The sequence below is a fragment of the Hemiscyllium ocellatum genome, chromosome 22 (genome assembly GCF_020745735.1).
Source record: "Hemiscyllium ocellatum isolate sHemOce1 chromosome 22, sHemOce1.pat.X.cur, whole genome shotgun sequence".
NCBI classification, from domain to species: Eukaryota; Metazoa; Chordata; class Chondrichthyes; order Orectolobiformes; family Hemiscylliidae; genus Hemiscyllium; species Hemiscyllium ocellatum.
Window position 1 is genome coordinate 18,240,094 of NC_083422.1, and position 20,892 is coordinate 18,260,985.

The 20,892-nt window shown below is 40.9% G+C and overlaps 1 protein-coding gene across 3 annotated transcripts in view; it reads right to left on the reverse strand.

The window, feature by feature from the left end:
• Nucleotides 1-20,892, reverse strand: part of plce1 (phospholipase C, epsilon 1) — a 324,372-nt gene that overhangs the window by 8,040 nt on the left and 295,440 nt on the right. For all 3 annotated transcript variants that reach the window (XM_060841909.1, XM_060841907.1, XM_060841910.1), the window contains 6 exons: nt 13,502-13,620; nt 13,263-13,391; nt 10,965-11,174; nt 8,807-8,977; nt 8,029-8,247; nt 2,462-2,669 (listed from right to left, as the gene is read on the reverse strand). In XM_060841909.1, coding sequence (XP_060697892.1) covers nt 2,493-2,669; nt 8,029-8,247; nt 8,807-8,977; nt 10,965-11,174; nt 13,263-13,391; nt 13,502-13,620 — 1,025 coding nt within the window. In that variant the 3' untranslated portion in view covers nt 2,462-2,492. The remainder of the gene's footprint in view (nt 1-2,461; nt 2,670-8,028; nt 8,248-8,806; nt 8,978-10,964; nt 11,175-13,262; nt 13,392-13,501; nt 13,621-20,892) is intronic.

Below are 20,892 nucleotides of genomic sequence, written 5' to 3' on the forward strand. Positions count from 1 at the left end.
GGAGTCTAGAACCAGGGAATAGTCTCAGAATAAGGGGCAGGCCACTTAAAACTGAGATGAAGAGGAATTTCTTTGTTCAGAAAGTGGTGAATCCTTGGAATTCTATACATTGGAGTGCTCCATCATTGAGTATATGAATGATAGAGATCAATAGATTTTGATGTATTAAAGGCATATAAGGTATGGGATAACATGGGAAAATGGAGATGAGTTGGTGAACAGCCATGATCTAGTTAAATAGCAGATGGGACTCAATGGGCCAGATGGCCTACTCCCACTCCTATTCATTTTGTTCCTAAAGTTGGTTAATGAACTCACGTCAAAGACACCATCCTAACCTGGATTACGAGGTCTAAAGTGGCTAAATCATTTGAAAGAAATAAACCTTCAAATAAGGCAATGGCTAAGAAATTCTACAAAATTGTAACTTTTCTCTATTCTATTTCAGCCACTTAAATGATATCTATAACCTAGTGTAGGACAAATATTAAAACATGTTGTAAACTTTCAAAATTGTTATTTGGTAATGAAAAAATCTGTCCTAAGGCCATGAGTAACCAAAGGAAGTTCTAATGATTGAACAAATCAAAACCTCATAACAAAAGCAAAATATTGCAGATGCTGGAAATTGGAATAGAAAACTCTGGAGGAACTCAGCAAGTCACGGAGCAGCACTGGTGAGGAACCATCGAATATTCAGAGTGATACTAATAACCTGCTGGCCAGCAGGAGTCAGGGTCCTCACCCTGAGCTGTGTAGCACTTTAAATGTAAATTATCAAATTGGCCAAGAGGGAGGGTTGACAACCACTTAGAAGCAGTTCCTTCTTGATAAAAGCAGGTTGATTCTTAGGAGGTGATGAGCTGCAAAATACAGGATAGAGTCAAACAAGTTCAAGATATAATGCTGGACCCAGCAACAATTATCCCATCAAACTTCTGTTTTAAACAAACAAAATTTCACCTGTCCTGAAATGAGCCCAACAGCCAGATGTCAATCTGACTCTTCAGATACACTAAAATAAAGATAGGAAATGACATTCCCACCTCTACACAAGCTTCTTAACCAGATGAAATGAGCAAATGTTGATAAGTAATAAAAGGGGGAATATTAGTGGGGTGAAAGATGGGAAATCTGAATTGAGGTAAGAGCTGATGTGCTGAGCTAAATGGAGTTAGAATGGAACAGGAAATGAAGGACATTTACAGAGGAGGTGTGAATGGCAGACTTATGAATAGTTGCTGTCCAAAAGGAAATTTAAAAAAGGCTGGATTACAGAGTTCGAAAGAACTATCATCTTGGACTGGAAATGTTAACTCTGTTTCTGTCTCTCCAATCAAAAAAAAAACAGGCAAGCCTTTCTTTGTTAATCCATTGGATAAAATGAATTTTCTATCCACCACTGGAACCAAGACATCAAAAGATTATGACTTACATAGGGTGTATTTAGCTGGGCCACAACAATTTCTGACGCTGGCTCTAGATCAGCACTAAGTTTAAGCAATGAACGTAACTTATACTGTGATTCATGAATTTACATTATAAATCCAATACCTGAGGTGGTTTTGTGGTACAGCTGTAGCTACTGTTGTTGGAGAGCAGCTTTGATTAAAACAGACAACCATCTCCTCCGCTGTCATTTCACATGTGGACAACTTATGCCAATATTTTTGATTATTTCCCTAGAGCCTCTAGTTTCTCAATGGTGAGGAGCCAAAACTAAGCTGCTGCCAATGGCAGACTGTTGAGCTATCAGAGGCAGGGCTGTACATGGACAGCTAACCCTCTCTCCCACTGTCTCCCCAGGAACCATTTATTTTGGAAGGTTGGGGATGGTTACTGATGTCTGGATGGCTGTCAGCAACATTGGTGGATTAACTCAGCAGTCACATTCCAACAAGCAGAGAATACATTCCAGGGGCAGGGTCATGGGAGGCAAAAGCTCTCTGATTCATCTATGTTCCATTAAGCCTTTCTTTTCTCAGAAATTATTAAACTCAGTAATTCTTATATTTCGTGTTGTTGTTCACAATAGTTTAACACCACTTTACATTGCCAGTGTTGGGAATGTAATATAGAACATTGCAAAAGTTCATCTCAGAACATAGCCTCACTGCACAGAAACACAGCTTTGGCCCAAAGTTGTTCACATCAGGTCCTGTCTGGTGCCACATTGAAGACTCGTTTTTAAAGTTCTGCAGTTTTCTGTTTGCGCCAACGAGCAGCAGTAGAGGTAATTAAGAGCTCTTGCACAGCAAGTGTCTGTCGCACTCAATTTTAAAAGCATATGTTAACCTCTGCCAATACCACACACTGGGGGAGTGGGGAAAACATTTATCCGATATAAATCTTGTCTCCTTCGGATTTATTCGCTGACCAGTTACTCATGATTTTTTGGCAGCATTGTACTCCATGAAGTGACCCGGTCAAAATCAGTAAGAAATGAAATGCTGAACCATACCTGGGCAGTCACATTCTGCAATGTGATCTCTTTATTCGGTGATCTCAGCAAATGACACATTACATGTAGCTTTCTCTTCTTTACTCTGGGTGTTTTCTGGAGGGCTTGCCTGAAGTGGGATTGAAAAGCTCCGGCTCTGTTTGCTCGATTTTGTGAATCTCTTCAGTTCATTAGCAAAAGAAAGGCCTTTCTTCTTCTCCTGCGCAGCCTGCCAACACATTCCAGAATTTATCGATCATAGAAAGCAACTGACAGCAGTACAAGGAAGAAATTAGTCATGTAAATATACAATGTGACATCTGGAGAGGGTCAGCTGCTGTGTTATTTAAATTAAAGTGGAGCAGAATCCTCTTTTTTGGCATAAAAACAAAGAACAATAGTTATTCAGGCTGATGGTAACGTTTCTGAATCATCTAAGTTATAAAATGGGATTTAACATATTGGCAGTTTATTGAGAAAACATTACACATAATGCTGAACGTATGTAAGTCCTTTAGATTTTTGTTATATATGCTGTAGACTATAATTTTCCTGTATATTCTGGAATACGAAACCTCTAGCAAAACTGTTCTGGTTTACTTTTCTATACTTTCATTCCTTTGCCATTATTAATATCCGGCCAGTTTGCTAGCTGCCCAGATCCTTAACCAAGTGAACACTGCCACGTTTAAAACTCAGCAGCAAATCAAACACATTTTCTAATTTGTTCTTAGGGTTTGGGTGATGCTGGCAAGACTACTTTGATCGCACATTCACTGTCAGGCCTTCGTCTTGCAAGAACTGTAAAAAAGACACTACATTGGACAAACTAGCAGGAAACTCGCCACCAGGATACATGAACACCAGAAGACATTAGATTAGATTATTTACAGTGTGGCCCAACATGTCCACACCGACCCGCCGAAGCGCAACCCACCCATACCCCTACATTTACCCCTTACCTAACACTACGGGTAATTTAACATGGCCAATTCACCTGACCCGCACATCTTTGGACTGTGGGAGGAAACCAGAGCACCCGGAGGAAACCCATGCAGACACGGGGAGAACGTGCAAACTCCACACAGTCAGTCACCTGAGTCGGGAATTGAACCCGGGTCTCAGTCCCTGTGAGGCAGCAGTGCTAACCATTGTGCCACCGTGCCGCCCACATGACCCACTGTCACTAGTTTCTGTACCTACAGACAAAAACTGGGACAACACACACATCCTAGGACAGGCAAAACAAAGCCATGCATGAAAATTCTCGTCAGAGGCATGGCATTCTAACCAGAATTCCATCAATAAACATATTGATTTAGATCCTCTTTACCTTCTCTTGAAATAGAGAGAAAAAAAAATGACATCACCAACCTTCAGAAACCAAGACCTATAAATAGAGAGGGGAAATATACCATCAGTGTTTCACCGGAGGCTCACTGATGATGTTCCTAGCATGGTGACAAAATGTGTGAAAACAAACCTTCCTGCTCAGTGAGCTAACTTACATACTTATCAACCCAAGCTACAAATCTTCTCAAAAATCGCTATTCAAAGATTCACAATTTCCAGTGAGAATATGATTCACCTCATTTCTATCTGAAATGGGTGACCTCCTGAGTTTTCATAAGTGTCCCCCAGTTATAGACTCTCCCATAAACATTCTCCTCACATCAACCTACTTAAGACCTTTTAGGAGCTTACAGTATATTGTTTCAATCAAATTGCCCCTGACTCTTCTAAGCTCCAGTATATACAAGCCCAACTTGTCATACCCTCCCTCATAAAACAGCCCACTGGTCTAGTAAATCTTCTCTGAACTGTTTGCAATTATATCTTTCCTTAAATAAGGTGAAATTAATACTGTATACAGTATTCCAGTTGTGGTCTCACTAGTTTCCTGTATAAATAAAGCAAAACCCAATTTTTAAAAATTCACTTGAGGGACATGGGCAATAATAAAGGAACAGTGTTATGATTCCAAATCAAGATGGAGAGTGGGTTGGAGGGGAACTTGCAGGTGATGGTCTTCCCATGTATCTGCTGCCTTTGTTTTCCAGATGGAAGTGGTCATGGGTTTGGAAGGAGCTACCTGAGGATCTTTGGTGAATTTCTGCAGTGGATCTTGTAGATAGTACACACTGCTGCTACTGAGCATTGGTGGTAGAAGGAGTGGATGCTTGTGGATGTAGTACCAATCAAGTGGGCTGCTTTTTCCTGGATGGTGTCAAGCTTCTTGAGTGTTGTTGGAGCTGCACCCCATCCAGGTAAATGGGGAGCATTTCATCAGACTCCTGACTTGTGCCTTGTCGATGGTGGACAGGCTTTGGGGATGAGTTCATTGCTGCAGTATTCCTAGCCTCTGACCTGCTCTTATGGCCACTGTCTTTATGTGGCAAGTCCAGATGAGTTTCTGTCAATGGTAACTCCCAAGATGGTGATAGTGGAGGACTCAGTGATGGTTACACATTGAATGTCAAGGGGCGGTGGTTGGATTGTCTCTTATTGGCGATTGTTATAGTCTGGCATTTATGTGATATGAATGTTGCTTGCCACTTTTCAGCCCAAGCCTGGATATTGTCCAGATATTGTTCCATTTGTACATGGACTGCTTCAGTATCTGAGGAGTAGTGAATGGTGCTGAACATTGTGCAATCATTGGCGAACATCCCACTTCTAACCTTATGACAGAGGGAAGGTCACTGATGAAGCAGCCTGAAGATGGTTGGGCCTGGGACACTACCCTGAGGAAGTCTTGCAGTGATGTCCAAAAGTTGAGATGACTGACCTCCAACAATCACAACCATCTTCCTTACCTATCAGGTATGTCTCCAACCAGGAGAGAGTTTGCCCATGATATTCATTGATTCCAGTTTTGCCAGGGCTCCTTGATGCCACACTCGGTCAAATGATGGCTTGATGTCAAGTGTTGTCACTCTCACCTCACCTCTGGAATTCAGCTCTTTTGTGCATGTTTGAACCAAGGCTGTAATGAGGTCAAGAACTGAGTGGTCCTGGTGGACCCCAAACTGAGCATCACTGAGCAGGTTATTGCTGAACAGGTACTGCTTGATAGCATTATTAATGACACCTTCCAAAACTCCACTGATAATCGAGACTAGACTGAGGAGGGAGGTTGGCTGGATTGGATTTGTCCTGCTTTTTATGTACAGGACATACCTAGGTAATTTCCTCATTGTGAGTAAATGCCAGTGTTGTAACTGTTCTGGAAGAGCTTGGCTAGTGGAGTGTCAAATTCTGCAGCACATAAGTCTTCAGCGCTCTTGTCTGAATGTTGTCAGGGCTTGTAGCCTTTGCAGTATCCAGTGCCTCCGTCATTTTTGATATCACTTGATGTCATGCTGGCAGCCACTGGAGGAGGCAGAGATAGAAAAATCCACTCAACACTTCAAACTGAAGATTGCTGCGAATGCTTCTGCCTTGTCCTTTCCACTGACATTTTTGGCTCTTCCAGCATTGAGATGGGGATATTTGTGCAGCCTCCTCCTCCTCCAGTGAGTTGTTTAATTGTCCATCTCCATTCACAACTGGATGTGGCAGGACTGCAGAACTTAGATCTGATCCATGGGATTACTAAACTCTGTCTATTACCTGGTGTTAATGCTGTTTGGCATGCAAGTAGTCTTGTTTGGTACCAGATTAACATCTCATCTTTAGGTACACCTAGTCCTGTTCCTGGCATGCCCTCCTGCACTCTCCATTGAACCAGGGTTGATCTCCTGGCTTGATGGTAATGGTTGAGTGGGGGATATGCCAGGCAATGAGGTTACAGATGGTGCTGGAGTACAATTCTGTTGTTGTTGAAGACCCAAGTACCTGATGGATGCCCAGTCTTCAGTGGTTAGATCTTTTCAAAGGCTGTCCCATTTGGCATGGTGATAGTGCTGCACAACACAATGAAGATTATTCTCAACATGAAGGCGGGACTTTGTCTCCACAAGGACTGTGTGGTGGTCACTCTTACCTACACTCTCATGGACAGATGCATCTGCAGCCGGCAGATTGGTAAGGATGACGTTGAGTATGTTTTTCCCTCATCACGTGCCGCAGACCCAGCCTAGCAGCTGTGTCCTTTAGGACCTGACCAGCTCAATCAGTAAGTGCTGCTGCCGAGCCACTTCTGGTGGTCGACTCTGAAATCCCCTCAACTAGAACACATTTTGTGCCCTTGTCATCCTCAGTTGTTCTTCCTCCTCCAAGTGCTGTTCAACATGGATGAGTACTGATTCATTAGCTGAGGGAGGATGGTACATGGTAACCAGCAGGAAGTATCCCTGCCCTTGTTTAACCAGAAGGCATGAAACTTCATGGAGTCTGGAGTCAGTGCTGGGGACTCCCTACTCCCTCCCGATTGTACACCAGTGTGTCCCCACCTCTGCTGGGTCTGGCCTGCTGGTGGGACAGGAGATATCCAGGGATGGTGATGGTGAAAAGTATGAATCCTTGAGTATAACTGAATCAGGTTTGACTAGTCTGTGAGACAGCACTAGCCCTCAGATGTTAGTAAGGAGGACTTTGCAGGGTGGGTAAGGCTGTTTCTGCCATTGTCTTTTCTGGTGTCTAGGCCAGTGCGAGGCATCCCTGGCTGGACCAGCAGTTATTGCCTATTGCTATTTCCTCAGAGGGCAGTTAAATGTCAGCCACATTGCTGTGGGTCTGGAGTCACGTATAGGCCAGACCAGGTAAGGATGGCAGATTTCCTTCCCTGAATGACATTAGTGAGCCGGATAGGTTTTCCTAACAATCAACAATGGCCATCAGTAGGTTGCAAATTTTTAAAAAATTGAATTCAAATTCCACCATCTGCTGTGGCAGGTTTGGAGCCTGGGTTCCCTGGATATTAGCTAAGTTTCTGGATTAATAGTATAGTGCATTAGTGTAGCACTCGATATTATGCCCTTTTGTTTTAGCTTTTGTGTTAATTTTTTGTAATGTTAGGTTGGGATTCCAGGACATTAACACAGCAACAAAGAAGGAACAGCATCATACTGATTAAACTGAGCAAATTAATTCAGTACAGGGAGAATAGATTAAAATATAATAGTGGTTTACTATAAGCCTAAACATTTGGAGAATGTTATTTAAATAAAGGTGTATGTATAGTATGAAATGATGGATAGACTTGGTCATGGTTCTTCAATGCTTTGAAACACATTTGCCAGTTGTGTTTGTGGTAGCACCGATCATCATGTCTGAAGGTTGTTGTTCAAATCCCACTCTGCAGCTTTGAACTGAGTCCATGCCTATACTTCAATATGGTCTACTCCACACTCTTACTTCATCTGCTTTTGAGGTCAGACGTAAAACATCCCAAAGTCCCATTGAAACGGAGAGGCAAGGAGTTGTCTCATCTTCTTGGCCAACATTTATGCCTCAATAAGGCCGAAAACATTGTATTTATTTATTCATTGAGTAAGTTATTTATTGCACTGTTGTTTTTAATGGGAGCTTGCTGTGCACATATTAGTTGCGGCATTTCTTCCATAACACCAGTGATTACACTTCGAGAGGATTTCATTGGCTGCGATGTAATAACCTTTTCTGCACTGAGCGTTGATGCTGCTTACCTGAACTTGCTCTTTGAGCTTGAGGATGAATTTTCCTGCTCCTTTCCACCTGCTCTGAGCTACAAACACACTCTCATTCTCAGAAAGGATTCGAAGAGCAGGCTTTGCCATTGACGATTTCTTGTTTAATGGCTCTTTGGTTACCTCCTCGACAAGGACATAATCACTGGGATTTGGGTTGCTCAGGATGCTGTAGGAATACTTGGCTTTACTTAATGCCTGCGAAATAATCAAAACAATTTGTGGTAATTTACAGTGCAATTAACACTGAATAAATGTTCCATGTTGTTGGCATGCTTAAACCTAAACAGATTCCACTTCACATTCCAGTCCATACGGATCCACTGTGTGTATGTGCCCTTGAACAAATCCAACATGACAATTATGTTCGACAAGGTAATGCTAATTATACTTTAAAGTTTATGTGAAGATGAACAGAACTGAATTAATGAATGTAGCTGTGGGCACACTGCAGTTGGCAATCGCAGCACTTTTATCTTTAAAAAGTAACTCTATTCCCTTCACTTGTTAGAGCTGTGCTGTTTATTACCTTACCGTCATTCAATGTATTTAATATTGGATTCTGCTGGCAATCTACTTGTGAGAAATACTTATTACCAGAACCCTTGGAATCATGGTAATGCCACTGAGCAATTAATCCACAAGACCAGGCTGATGGGTTTAAGTAGCACGTGGTGAAGTGTGAATTCACTAAATTCTGGAATTAAAAACTAGCCTCCTACTGTAACCACAGTCGATTGGATATAATTTGACAAACCTGTAGTATAATGTCCTGGGCTGTGCTGAACTTTGATGCTCTGATGACAGTCCGTGGCTGTTCTGGGGAGACATCATGCACCTGAACCAAGAAACTGTCAGCTTCTGTTGAAGGGCTATTGCAGCTCAAATCATCACGCTCTTCATTCATGGAGTTCCTTTGATTCAGCTCCTGCAACAGATGGTGATGTCAGTAGGATTTCGGATGCACAGCGTTACCCCACAGACTGTGGATCACCCAGAAGGGCTGCTTCTCTTTTCAGTTTCAGTGCTCAGGAGGGGAGATCCCACCAATCCACATTCTCATCCAAACCAAAGCTGCTTTCCAAAGTAATTCTCATCAAAAACGTTCTTCTAATGTGCTTTTTAAAATAAAAACTCTGGCATTCGGATTTATTTTACTCTGATCCTTATCATTCTGTCTGTATGCGTGAACATGTCTGTGTACATGTGCGCGTCTGTATCTGTGTCTTCTGTCACTGGCTGATTGAATCGGATTTTAACCTGGAACGTGGTGGCCGACACCTGGATCCCAACCCTGGTGATGTGGTTTTAACATGCACAACTATAATTTAGCCAGTGGTGAGTTTGGCGCTGGATTACCAGTGACAGGAGTGGCCCTGAGGCAAGAATAGGATTTGCAGCGCGATACCCAATGGCAAACAGCAGCCATGACGGTACTTGCCATTGTCTCGCAGATTGGAGCAGGTGAAACAGCAGACAGGGTGTTGGTTAAACGCAGAGTTTCAAATTCCTGTCTTAAGGTGTCTCATTCTGAAATGACAACCCCTGTTACACTCCTCTCCAAAGACCATCTGTCTCTGGGACTGAAGGAGTGAAAAGCAGCTGGAATCGGGGCTAGCTTTTCAACGGGTCACAGTTTATGGCCCTTCAGAGGAGTTGTGAACCCTCGTCTGCATGAGGGAATCTTTTCAAAGTTAAGATAATTTGGTATTATCCAATCTACTTGTCCAACCACCCTCCCAATGGCCTGTCAGACCTTCTGTATCAATCTATAGTATTTCCATATCAGTATACACACTCTATCAAACTGCTAAAGCTGATTGTATTTGGATAAGCTTTATAAGCATAATTCATTTATTTCTAACATTTTTAAAGATGTTTTTACTATAGCTCTAAAGTAGTGCCAAACTTTAAATTATCAATAGCAGAACCGACACATTGTCACACCTCTGTTTTGTTTATGTAAATACTGTGCAATTGATAAAATGGAAACACAAAGAAATCAAGCAACACTTTCTCTTAGGTGCAGCTGTTTCAGCTGACTAATGGATCTGCAGGCACTCAGCCACAAATACATAATACCCACCCTATCTCAGCAGCTCCTGGGGCTGCCTTCAAACTGTTGCCAGGTTGGCAGAGGTAGCTCACCAATCCCCTATCTCCCAAAATGAACAATCCACTTTTACAGACACATGCTTCCAAGCCGTGCATACGAAGCTGGGGAATTTACAAACGCCCGCTACCCACCACTAAAGTCTACCACCACGTGTCAGGGAGAGAAATGTGCATTTTGGTTCCAGGAAGACTCCAGCCTTTCTTTATGATGAAATGATATTCTCATGAACTGGTGAGTTTGTATTGTACTTTTATCCAGGATTTCTAAATGGGTCAATAGCATGGGGCAGTACGGTGGCTTAGTGGTTAGCACTGCTGCCTCAGCGCCAGGGACCTGGCAACTGTCTGTGTGGAGTTTGCACATTCTCCCCGTGTCTGTGTGGGTTTCCTCCAGGTGCTCCAGTTTCCTCCCACAGTTCAAAGATGTACAGGTTAGGTGAATTGGCCATGCTAAATTGCCCCTAGTGTTAGCTGCATTAGTCAGGGTGGGTTGCTCTTCGGAGGGTCGGAGTGGACTTGTTGGACCGAAGGGCCTGTTTCCATAATGTTAGGAATCTAATCATCAGCATGAGATGCACACAGTGATGTTAAACTGGTAAATGCTGCTTTTTGGTACGGATTGGATATTCAAAGTTATCCACCTGGGTAGAACAAGTGAATGCAAAAAGGGGGAGATTGTTGGTGGCAGTGCCTTCTTGGTTAGCTCAAGCAGACAAAAGAAAAACAGAATAATTAACAGCATGTTTTATAAAACTGTGATGATAAGAGAAAAATCAATCATTCAAGAAAAATTGAAATACCTCCTCCTTGCTTTTGAAGACTATTTTTCCGACAAGTCCTTCCTCTGGGAACCAACACTGTGGAATTTTCAGTATCTCTTCCTCTGGACTAATGACCCTCTGGAGTGGCTGTTTCTTACACTCATTCTTATCTTTGGAAAGAGCTGTTTTCTCTTCCACAAGGAAGTAGTCAGCCACGTCTGTCTCTGAGACACCCAAAACGCCTACAATCTGGAAGGATCAATTAAAGTAATTCAATTCCCTTAAGAAAAATGGCTTTGACTAAAAATAAAAAAGAAAAGCCTTAATCCAGTTTTGATCTTCAAGTAAATACTGTTAGAAACCAATGTTTGGTTCAGCTAATTTCCTGTTTACCTGCCCCTGAGGGTGCTAATCATTCATTATGTTCAAATTTCGTTAGGCTGTCTTTGATGCTACTGGTAAACTTGTCAATTTGTTCCCAATTGGCCACAGCTCTGAGCTTGTACAGGACAAATGTAAGCTGACAGATAGTTAAGTGGAAATGAAACATGGCTCAGAAGTTCACAGAAAATGGCTCCTCCATGTTGCTATTAACGGTTCCAGTTTCTAAAAACATTTGGAAAAATTACCCTGCCTTTATTCTGTTTAACACACCAAGTTCTGGCCCCTCGACTTGTTGGATCACTTCCATTGGATTATTTTTTCCCATGGGGTTATTTCAAACACAGCTTTGCATCTGCTAGTGTTTTACAATAAAAACGCAAGACATGTTTCCTCAGATATCGTTCTTTTAGATTTGTCCAGTATTCTTCATGTCCCAATAGATGTAATTTTTATACACTTGAGGAATTCAGCATTAAATTGCCTGTGACTCTGTCCCATTTGGCATTTTTAAAATCAGATCCACAGCAACTGCACTTTGCATCTAAAGTTTAACTGATCCCTACATATTCTCCTCTATTTATCTGAATATCTTCCAAGTTTCAAGGTGGGACTGGAAATAAATGGTAGTTTCCAAACAACATTGCGCTGAGCATAGGCCAGGCTGCTGGGAAGCTGGATTTTCTCTCTCTGCCAGCTTTAATACAATGAGCTTGGTCATGCATAAAATGCCCACAAACTAGCTCAGAGTTAGAGAGTGATCGCAAAACAATGCAGGGCCCTCTGAACGACTGCAACTAAAGCACATTTGGGTCAGAACAGAGGGGTCTTCATTCTGCACTTAATCATGCTTCTTCTGACTCAGGAATGATTGGTTAATGATTACACTGGATGGCCAGTGTACACTATTCCCCAGCAACAAAATTCCACAAAACAAACAGACCAGTGCCTAACACAAAAGAAAATCCCAAAGTCTTTTCAAGGTGTGTAATTGGAGGCGGTGGGGGTAGTGAATGGGGACTGCATGAAGGCTGCATTAAAGATGTACTTTTTAAAAAATTATTCAGGGGATGTGGACTTCACTGACTGGGTCAGTATTCCCCTTGAGCAAGTGATAATGAGCTACCTTCCTAAACTGCTGCAGTCCATTTGATGTAGGTAGGCCAACAATGCTGGTATCGAAGAAGATCCATCTGCCTTTATCAATGAAGATACTGGTGAACAGGTGGTTGAGGCACTGGCAGGGCCAAACCTTACTAAAGAATATATATTAGACCGATGGAGTGGTCATATAGCTTACAAATCTGCAGCACTGGATGGAATGGATCTATATAAAATACTAGTCCAACCTCACTTGAAGTGTTGTGTCTAGTTCTGGGTAACACACTTCAAGAAAGTTGTGAAGGCATTAAAGAGTGAGCAGATTTCGAAGAAGTATTCTAAATCATCAGGGATCTGGACAGACTAGATCTAGGAAGGGACTGTTCCCATTGGCGAAAGAATCCAGAATCAGGTGTTGGCAGATGATTGGCTAAAGGAGCAATATCATTTTGAGGACAAGCTCAATGTGTGACTGGGATCCGGAATGCACTGCCTGAGAATGTGGTGGAGGCAGATTCAGTTGGAGTTTGCAAAACAAATTAGACAACTATCCAAAGAGAAGAAAATGATAGAAATACATGGAGAAAGTGGGGCAATAAGGCTAGTCAGATGACTTATTGCAGGGGGTAAGCACAGACACAATGGACCAAATGCTATGACCATTCTATGATAAAGTAGAAAAGAACAAAATCCAAATTGAATTTTAGGTTGCTATTTTTGTTTCAATTCCTAAATGGATTAAAGAAAACATAAATAGCTACCCAGCAAACCTTGCAAGGTGATTTTCGAATATTAGGTAGAAGCTTCTATTGATTGTCTTGACTTTTTGGAAGAGCTAACCATACAGTGACTCACTTTGTACAGTAACTGCCTGGCTGTGATCTTCTCATTGACAGCAAAAACAGTGAATGGTTCAGGACCCGGCACTCCATGAACTGTCACTTGGTAACTGGCTTCAGATCTGTGATCCTCACTGTTAAACAGCTGTTTAAAGCAAAATATTGTTAGTTTTATCTTGATACACTCTATAATCAAATTGTTCAACAGATTCCAATTAAAGTCTGTGGTGCATGAACAAATCATTCTGCTGTTACCACTGATGAAGGTATAAGGTTCCCAGTGTTGTTTTCTTCCATCCTTCGGCTATAAATGAAGAGACTAGATATCTCCAAAGATTCATTATGAGAATTTCTTAGTTGTAGATGTCTGTATCCTGAGAGAAATAAAAAAATTAAGAAAGTTGAATATTTTGGGTATCAGATTTAACCTTTGTCATCATATTCTTTTCATCACATAATCTATGACTGGTCCTTTATGATATTAAAACAGAAGTCAAATAAATTCCTCTCCGAGCCTTTTCATTCCTCTCTTCGATCATTCTAATATATTGACCACCCTTGACCTAAAGGTTACCTACATTAACTCGTTGACTGGCCTTAGGTAACTCCTTCCATACCCATAGTTTTTAGAAGGACAAGGATAACAGATGTAAGGGAACCCCACTACCTGCAGGTTCCTTTCCAATCCAAACGCCATTCTGTCTTGGAACTATATCACCATTCCTTCACTGTTACTGGGTCAAAATCCTGAAACTTCCTTCCTAAGGGCACCACCGGTGATCCTGCACCCCCATCTGCTGCAACTATTCAATAAGGTGCCACCTTCTCAAGGGTAATTAGGGATGGACAACAAGTGTTGCTCTCCCAGCAACATACACATCCTGTAAATGAATAAACAAAAGGGTAAAGGTATACTGACATGGTCTGATCCTGTCCTGCCCTCCAATCTCTGTGTCCTACCGGCCATCCTGCACAATCTCAGTGTACCATATCACACTGCTTGCTTTAACTTATGCATCTCATGGGGAAGCCAAGGGAAGCAGCCATCGAGAACAGCCATCGAGCTGCCAATCACTGCAATTTGCAGTTCAGCTATAGGCTGTAGGGCAGCTTAATGCCTTCTTCACTTGCAGCAGAGGAGCTTTTAGCCTGTTTGAAACGATCGTCTGATACAGATTGCATGTCACCTGATGGCCTTGGAAGTTTTTTTTCCAATCTAAATGAGACACTCAATCAACAAACCATTTTCCACTTTTCCCTAATTTTCAGAGTTGCACTTCAACTGTCAGCATCAGCTATTGCAAACAAAAACTGAAGCTCACTTGCATTATAAAAGCCAGTATCCATCAGCATGAACAGGCTGAATACCATGAGCAGACCTCTCACCTCCATTGTTAAATTTCCAACCCCTGTAGACTGAATGGACAACAGTTCATTCATGGGATGAAGGCGTCACTGGTTAGGCCAGCATTTATTGCCCATCCCTAATGGCCCAGATTATTTAATCATGTGCTTCCTTTTCCCTGTAATTAATGGCTGAGCAATTTTATGCTTTTAGGAGGACTCCAAGTACTGACATTAAGTTGCAATGTTCTTTCCTCCCAGATAACCATTCAAGATTAGCTGCTTTCATTTGTCATTAGACCTGGGAAGTAACTATTTAGCCATGCTTTTTGGGCTTCAGGCCACAGCCTGTTTGCTGCCAGGTCCCAGCTACATCCATGTGGTATTTGACAACTCTACAGCGAGTGACAGTAGTAGAGGGATAGCCTTCAGTCATCGGGGGTACAGTAAACTAAAGGGGAACAAGCTCAGCCTGTGATTTCCTCTCTATTACAATGGATGGACTGAAAGCCACAAGTTCAGAGTCCATTATGATCACTTTAAGGCCTGTACTAGCACAGGTTGATGGCTTGTTTACAGGGATAGCTCTTCAAAACCCAACTCAAAATTGCAGGAAGGTCTTGCCAAGATGCAAATTCCTTTTCTTTTAAATGTAATTAGTCACAGAGGAAAAGTTGTCAGACCATACAACTGCAGCTGTGATGCCAGAAACATTAAAGTATGAATATGTTTTCAGAAAAAGGTACAAAGTCATTAAGGCCAAATAAATCAGAATAACCTTTTCAAAAAGCAACCTCACTCACCCTCTTTCCCCAAACATCTCAATTCAATCTCTCCAGAAGGTCAACCAATTGCATTTCAAAACACCTCCCCTGTTCACTTCAATGTGTTGTCCTGTTAATGTACTCCACAACTATGTTGCTCTCATGATGAACACATTCTGCTATTTTCTTCCATGATTTCAATATCGCACTTTATCGTGATCACTTTTGGCAAGTTCATTCAAACTTCAAAACTTCGCCTCAGTCAATCTCTTTTTCAAATAAGCCAACTTTTGCAGTCTTCCCACATAACTTGCTGATGTCCCGATGAGCTAAATCAATTAGCCATACCAATTCTTCACTGTGTAAAGAAAGTGGATCTTAGTTTTCTGCTATGCTTGTGTAATAAGTGGCCTTATCACCCAAAGGATAGAAGAAGAAACTGGTCTGCATTTCTATTTTAGATCCCTATCCAGAAATCCCTGGAATGCTCAAATATTGAAAACCCTGGGAGTAGATTTGAACGAGGATGAGGGATATTTTAGTAAACCTGTCATGTTTCTTGCGGTCAATAAGCCAGTCAATTCTCCATTAAAACACAAATATTAAATTGATATTTAGATGAGATACAAGAACCTAGCAATAAATCACCGTTGGACCCAATTTTTGACTTAGTGTAAGTAAATGAATATTGAGAGTTACAACTGAGCAGGTGTGGACTTGTTGGGCTGAAGGGCCTGTTTCCACATTGTAAGTAATCTAATCTAATCATATCTCCAGAAGAGTGGCGGCTGAGATAAATGAATAAGTAATAATTACTAAGTTATTACTCTCTGTAGCCACCCAAGTGAAATAATATCTTCCCCTTGATGAAGTGACTCGAACAAAACAGAATATGCCAAATGGGGAATGATCTGAATTTTATTTGATAATGCTACAAAGAAATGACGGGCACAAAAGACCAGTTGGTGAGCCACACCTACCCTCACATCTCTTTTGGAACTGGAACTTAATCCTTCATTAAGTTACAGTGTCTGACATTTCCAACAGAATAGCTTGGCAGTACATATTTTATCTTTCACATTCAGCCCTTTGAGTCTGTTCCATCATACAATGAGATCATGGCCGACTTGTGGCCTAACTGCATATATATTCTTCTGGCTCCAATCCCCTCATTGCTTTACTTATCAAAAACTGTATCTACTTCAAATTTAAAATTAACAACTGATCTTGCATCAACTGATGTTCATGGAAGAGAGTTCTAATGATATATCACCCTGAGTATAGAAGTGCTTCCTTACATCTCTCCTGAATGGTCTGGCCATAATTTATAGACTATCCCCCTAGATTTAGAATCCCCAACTAGTGAAAATAGTTTATCATTATCCACCATGGCTTAAAGACTTCAATCAGATCACACTTTAACCTTCTAAATTCTAGAGAAAATAGACCTTATTTGTGCAATCTCCCCTCATAACAACCTCAAGTCCAGATTTCGTTCTTGCTAACCTACTCTCCCCACTTCAAGCCAGTATTCCCCTCCTTAGGTGTGGTGCCCAGAACTGATCACTTCCCAAGCGGGGTCTAACCAGGGTTACATATAACTGAGCATAACCTTTACATCCTAGTATTCCAGTCCTCTACAAATAAAGACCAGCATTCCATTCGTTCTCTTGATCATTTTCTTTATCTGCTGGTGGTATTTTAAAGTTTTACACACCTGAACCCCCAAGTAAATAATTATTCAACCAATCTCAGTGTCTAAACTCAAGTACTATGAACCACAGGTCTGACATACATAACTACAGCCCATGCCATGAGCAAAGTGTAGCTGTAATATGTGCCACAGCCACAGAATGACAAGGGTCAATGCAACCATTTGGATACAGTAGAATGCAGGATTCCAACTTAAGTTTAAAATGTTCTATGCCTATTGTCCATTAAGAGACATCACCTTGAAGGTATCTATGGTTATAAGTTTACAATCTTCTGACTTTGCCTACTAAGCAGTCTGCATTCACACAGAAATCAATTGCTTTGTTGTAATGTCCCCTTTCCAACTTATAATATGCTCTGTTGTTTTAAAACAAAAAGTCATGGAGTTAACCAATAACTGACTAGTGGATGATTGTTAAACCAAGGTGGAACTAGTTTAGTGTGGGAACGTGGTTGGTGTGGACTGGTTGGGACCAAAGGGTCTGTTCCCATGCTGTATGACGCTCTGACATGGTACAAACAGTGGAAGTTCTTGTTTAATGCTCTGAAACACCCAGCAGTATGAAAAATCCACAAAATGTCCAAAGAAAACCGAAAGAAGAAAATTCTGCAGTGGTAAGTGGTGAACTACGCCTTTAAGAAAAGACAGTTCCGGAAATAAAATGTTTAAACTGAATGCCAGAAGCAACAGCTGCAGAACTGAACTGGAGCTGCAAGAAAACTGTTCTAAAAGCTCAAACAAAACAGGGAAATGCTGTTAAGGCCTGAAAATCTACTATTAAAAATCAGGAATATCTTTTAAAAATTGAAAAGCCTGCAATGAGCATTTTGAAACGGGAAAAGATGGAAATATGCCATTTTGTCCCAAGTTAAAGAGAAGCTAAAAAAGGATATTCATCTGCTATTTTCAGATGGCTGAGAAGTTTTAAAAACTTTGGAAATGAATTAAAGTAGGTTCAAGAGGTTTACTGCAACAGCATTGAAAAAGTTTAAGCCTTTAGACAGCTTAGAAACACAGTGTGGAAGTGCTGGTGTTGGACTGGGTTGGATAAAGTCAAAAACCACATGACACCAGATTGTAGTCCAATGGGTTTATTTGAAAACACAGGTCACAACGGGAGACATGTATGTGTGCTGGATTGATGGCCAACAAAGGAAGGTCAAAGATGTATTGTCAGAATGCTTACAAAATTCCATAATTTTAAATGGGTCATAGCAAACCTCTCAACAGATTTTAAATGTTCAAACAGCATTCAGAGTTGTAGTTTCTAGAAACAAATGTGTCTGATGCAGAGAAAAACAAGCCTTTAAGATTTGTTTAGCAACTGGGGATTAATGTCTACACAGATTTACTGTGTTAGCATTCACAGCTGCAGAGCTAAAAGATATACACCACGTTAAAAGATAGATTCGGAGTCAGATAAGACTTCCATGTTCATCAATTAGAATTCATTTAGACAGGAGCCTTACAGATCTGTAAACTTCTTCTTGAGCAGTTGCAGATACAGGCCACTGAACACAGGCTTCAAAACACAACAGCAACCTTCACATAAAATCCTTTTCTACCTTCCTGCCAATTTTGGATTTAATTTTCCAAATCGTACTGTATTCCATGCGTCTTACTTCATTAATCAATCCCCAAGGTGTGAGATTTTGGTAAAAACCTTATGGAAGCCCATGTAAATTACATCCACTGGAATATCCTTATCCACACATCTAGTCTTATCCTGGAAAAACTCAAGCAAATTTGTCCGATATGACCTCTCCCTGACAAAGCCATGCTGACCAGAATATTGGCCTCCACTTGGTAGGTAGTCTGGTTAAAATTTGCAAACTGCACATACAGTAATCATTTGGTCTGCTATAATGCCTGTTTGTAACCAATAATGCATTGTGCTGTTTTAAACAAACCATGTCATTGTGTTAATCAAATAATGTTCGATTATTCAACCAATGACATGGGCTGCTGTGATTTTAATGCCAGGCTTTGAGAGGTAAAAGTGAAATATTTTGTCTCATTAAATCCAATTCCAATAGCCACTTTCAATCAGATACTTTACATCCACAATCGTGAAGATGGATCGGAAAGCTTGGAATTCTTTTCCTTGGAGAGAGGGGGAGCAGACCTGATCAAAGTTATCAAACTAATGAAAGAAGTGTTCATGGAGAACCTATTCCCACTCTTAAAATGATCAAGAATGTGAGGGGATGGATTTAAAGCAACGTTAAAAGAAGAAAATGAGGTGGGTATGAGAAAAAGCAGGAGAGTGCATTGAGACATGATGATTCATTTGAAGAGCTTGAGAAGACACAATGGGCTGGATAACCTCCCCTCCCCACCCCCCCACCCCCACCCCCACCCCCCCCCCCCACCCCACCCCACCCACGCCCAACCACTGCAGCACTTCTATGATTGTATGATCCTGCAGGCAATGGAATTGCTGTGTGATTTTGTCTATCTAGCAACATTCAATAGTTATAGACAATTGCATTTTCTTGACATTTCAGCTGAAACTAGGTAAAGAATTTCATGGATTTATAATTCCTGAATTCCTTTCCTGATCAGCATGCCCGTACCATTGTTCCACTTACTCCATATTGTATACCCGAACCTCAGTTTCTTATTCTTATTCTTATCTATACTGACTATCTTGCCATTAATTGTCTTGATTATGTAAAAGGTTAAAATGCTTCTACATCAGTTACATTGTTCCTCCTTATTTGCTCCGACCTATTTTAAGCACCATTTGCAAACATGAACATTATATTTATAATTAATCTTTCATCCAAGTCCTCAATGCATATTAATGATGGAAAAGTTCCCAACACTGATCCTCTGTGTACCCTTATAATAACTTTCGAGCCTTTCAATTCTCATTTGTGATTAGATATTTTATCTTGTTACTGAAATCATTTTCTAACAAGGTTCTTGTTAAATCATTCGTTAATTCACCCAGTGACTGCTGATGCAGAATTTTGTCAAAACGTTTCCAAAAATCCATGTGCATGATACCAGCAGTGCTCCCTGTGCAACATGCCAGGGATATCTTTGAAAAACTCTGACACGTTAATTAAACATGACATTCCGCTCTTAATGCACGTTTCTTTTGACAAGTTCTCTTTTTTTCCAAGTGTTCACTTGCCAGAACTCTCCAGAATGTTTTATAGAATTTTCTTGCAACAAGGACCGTCTCTTAACACTTATTTGAGAGAGAAAGAAAATCAGGTTAATGGAAATATTCAATCATTTGTTAATATCCAATAATTTCCCCTGAATTTATTGGATTTACCAGTGAGTAATGGATAGGCTTCAGCAATTACAAGCCCCACATCTTTTAAGACTTAGCAGTGAAAGTTAACCAGATATGGGGTTTTTTTTGTCTGTATTAAAAGATAGTAAAGTAACGTTTAATTTTCTTATCAAGTTCGCCCTTTGCTATTCCTGGAAACTGAATATAAAATGACCCCTTTTTTTTCTCCTGGGTAAAAATGTATCCAGTGAGACTAACTATTAATTGTATTATTTCTTTGTACCTGGGTTCCCACTGTTAAGTAGAAATTCTTTTTTTTAAATCCTTGCAAGCAACTTGAAAAACAATGGAACACAGAAATTGGTTTGGGTAATGGCACCAAATTTGGGTAAAACAGATCAGTAGCCCAATCCTGTCCATTGGAGCCTTTTGTCTATTTTGAAACCACAATGCTTATCACCAAAATTATTCTTTACATCCCCACTGAAAAGATTACTTCTAGCATGATATAGCTGGAGTGAGTTTCAAATGTAATTTAATTTGCTTAAAAAAATCTAAACTGTCCCACTGTGGA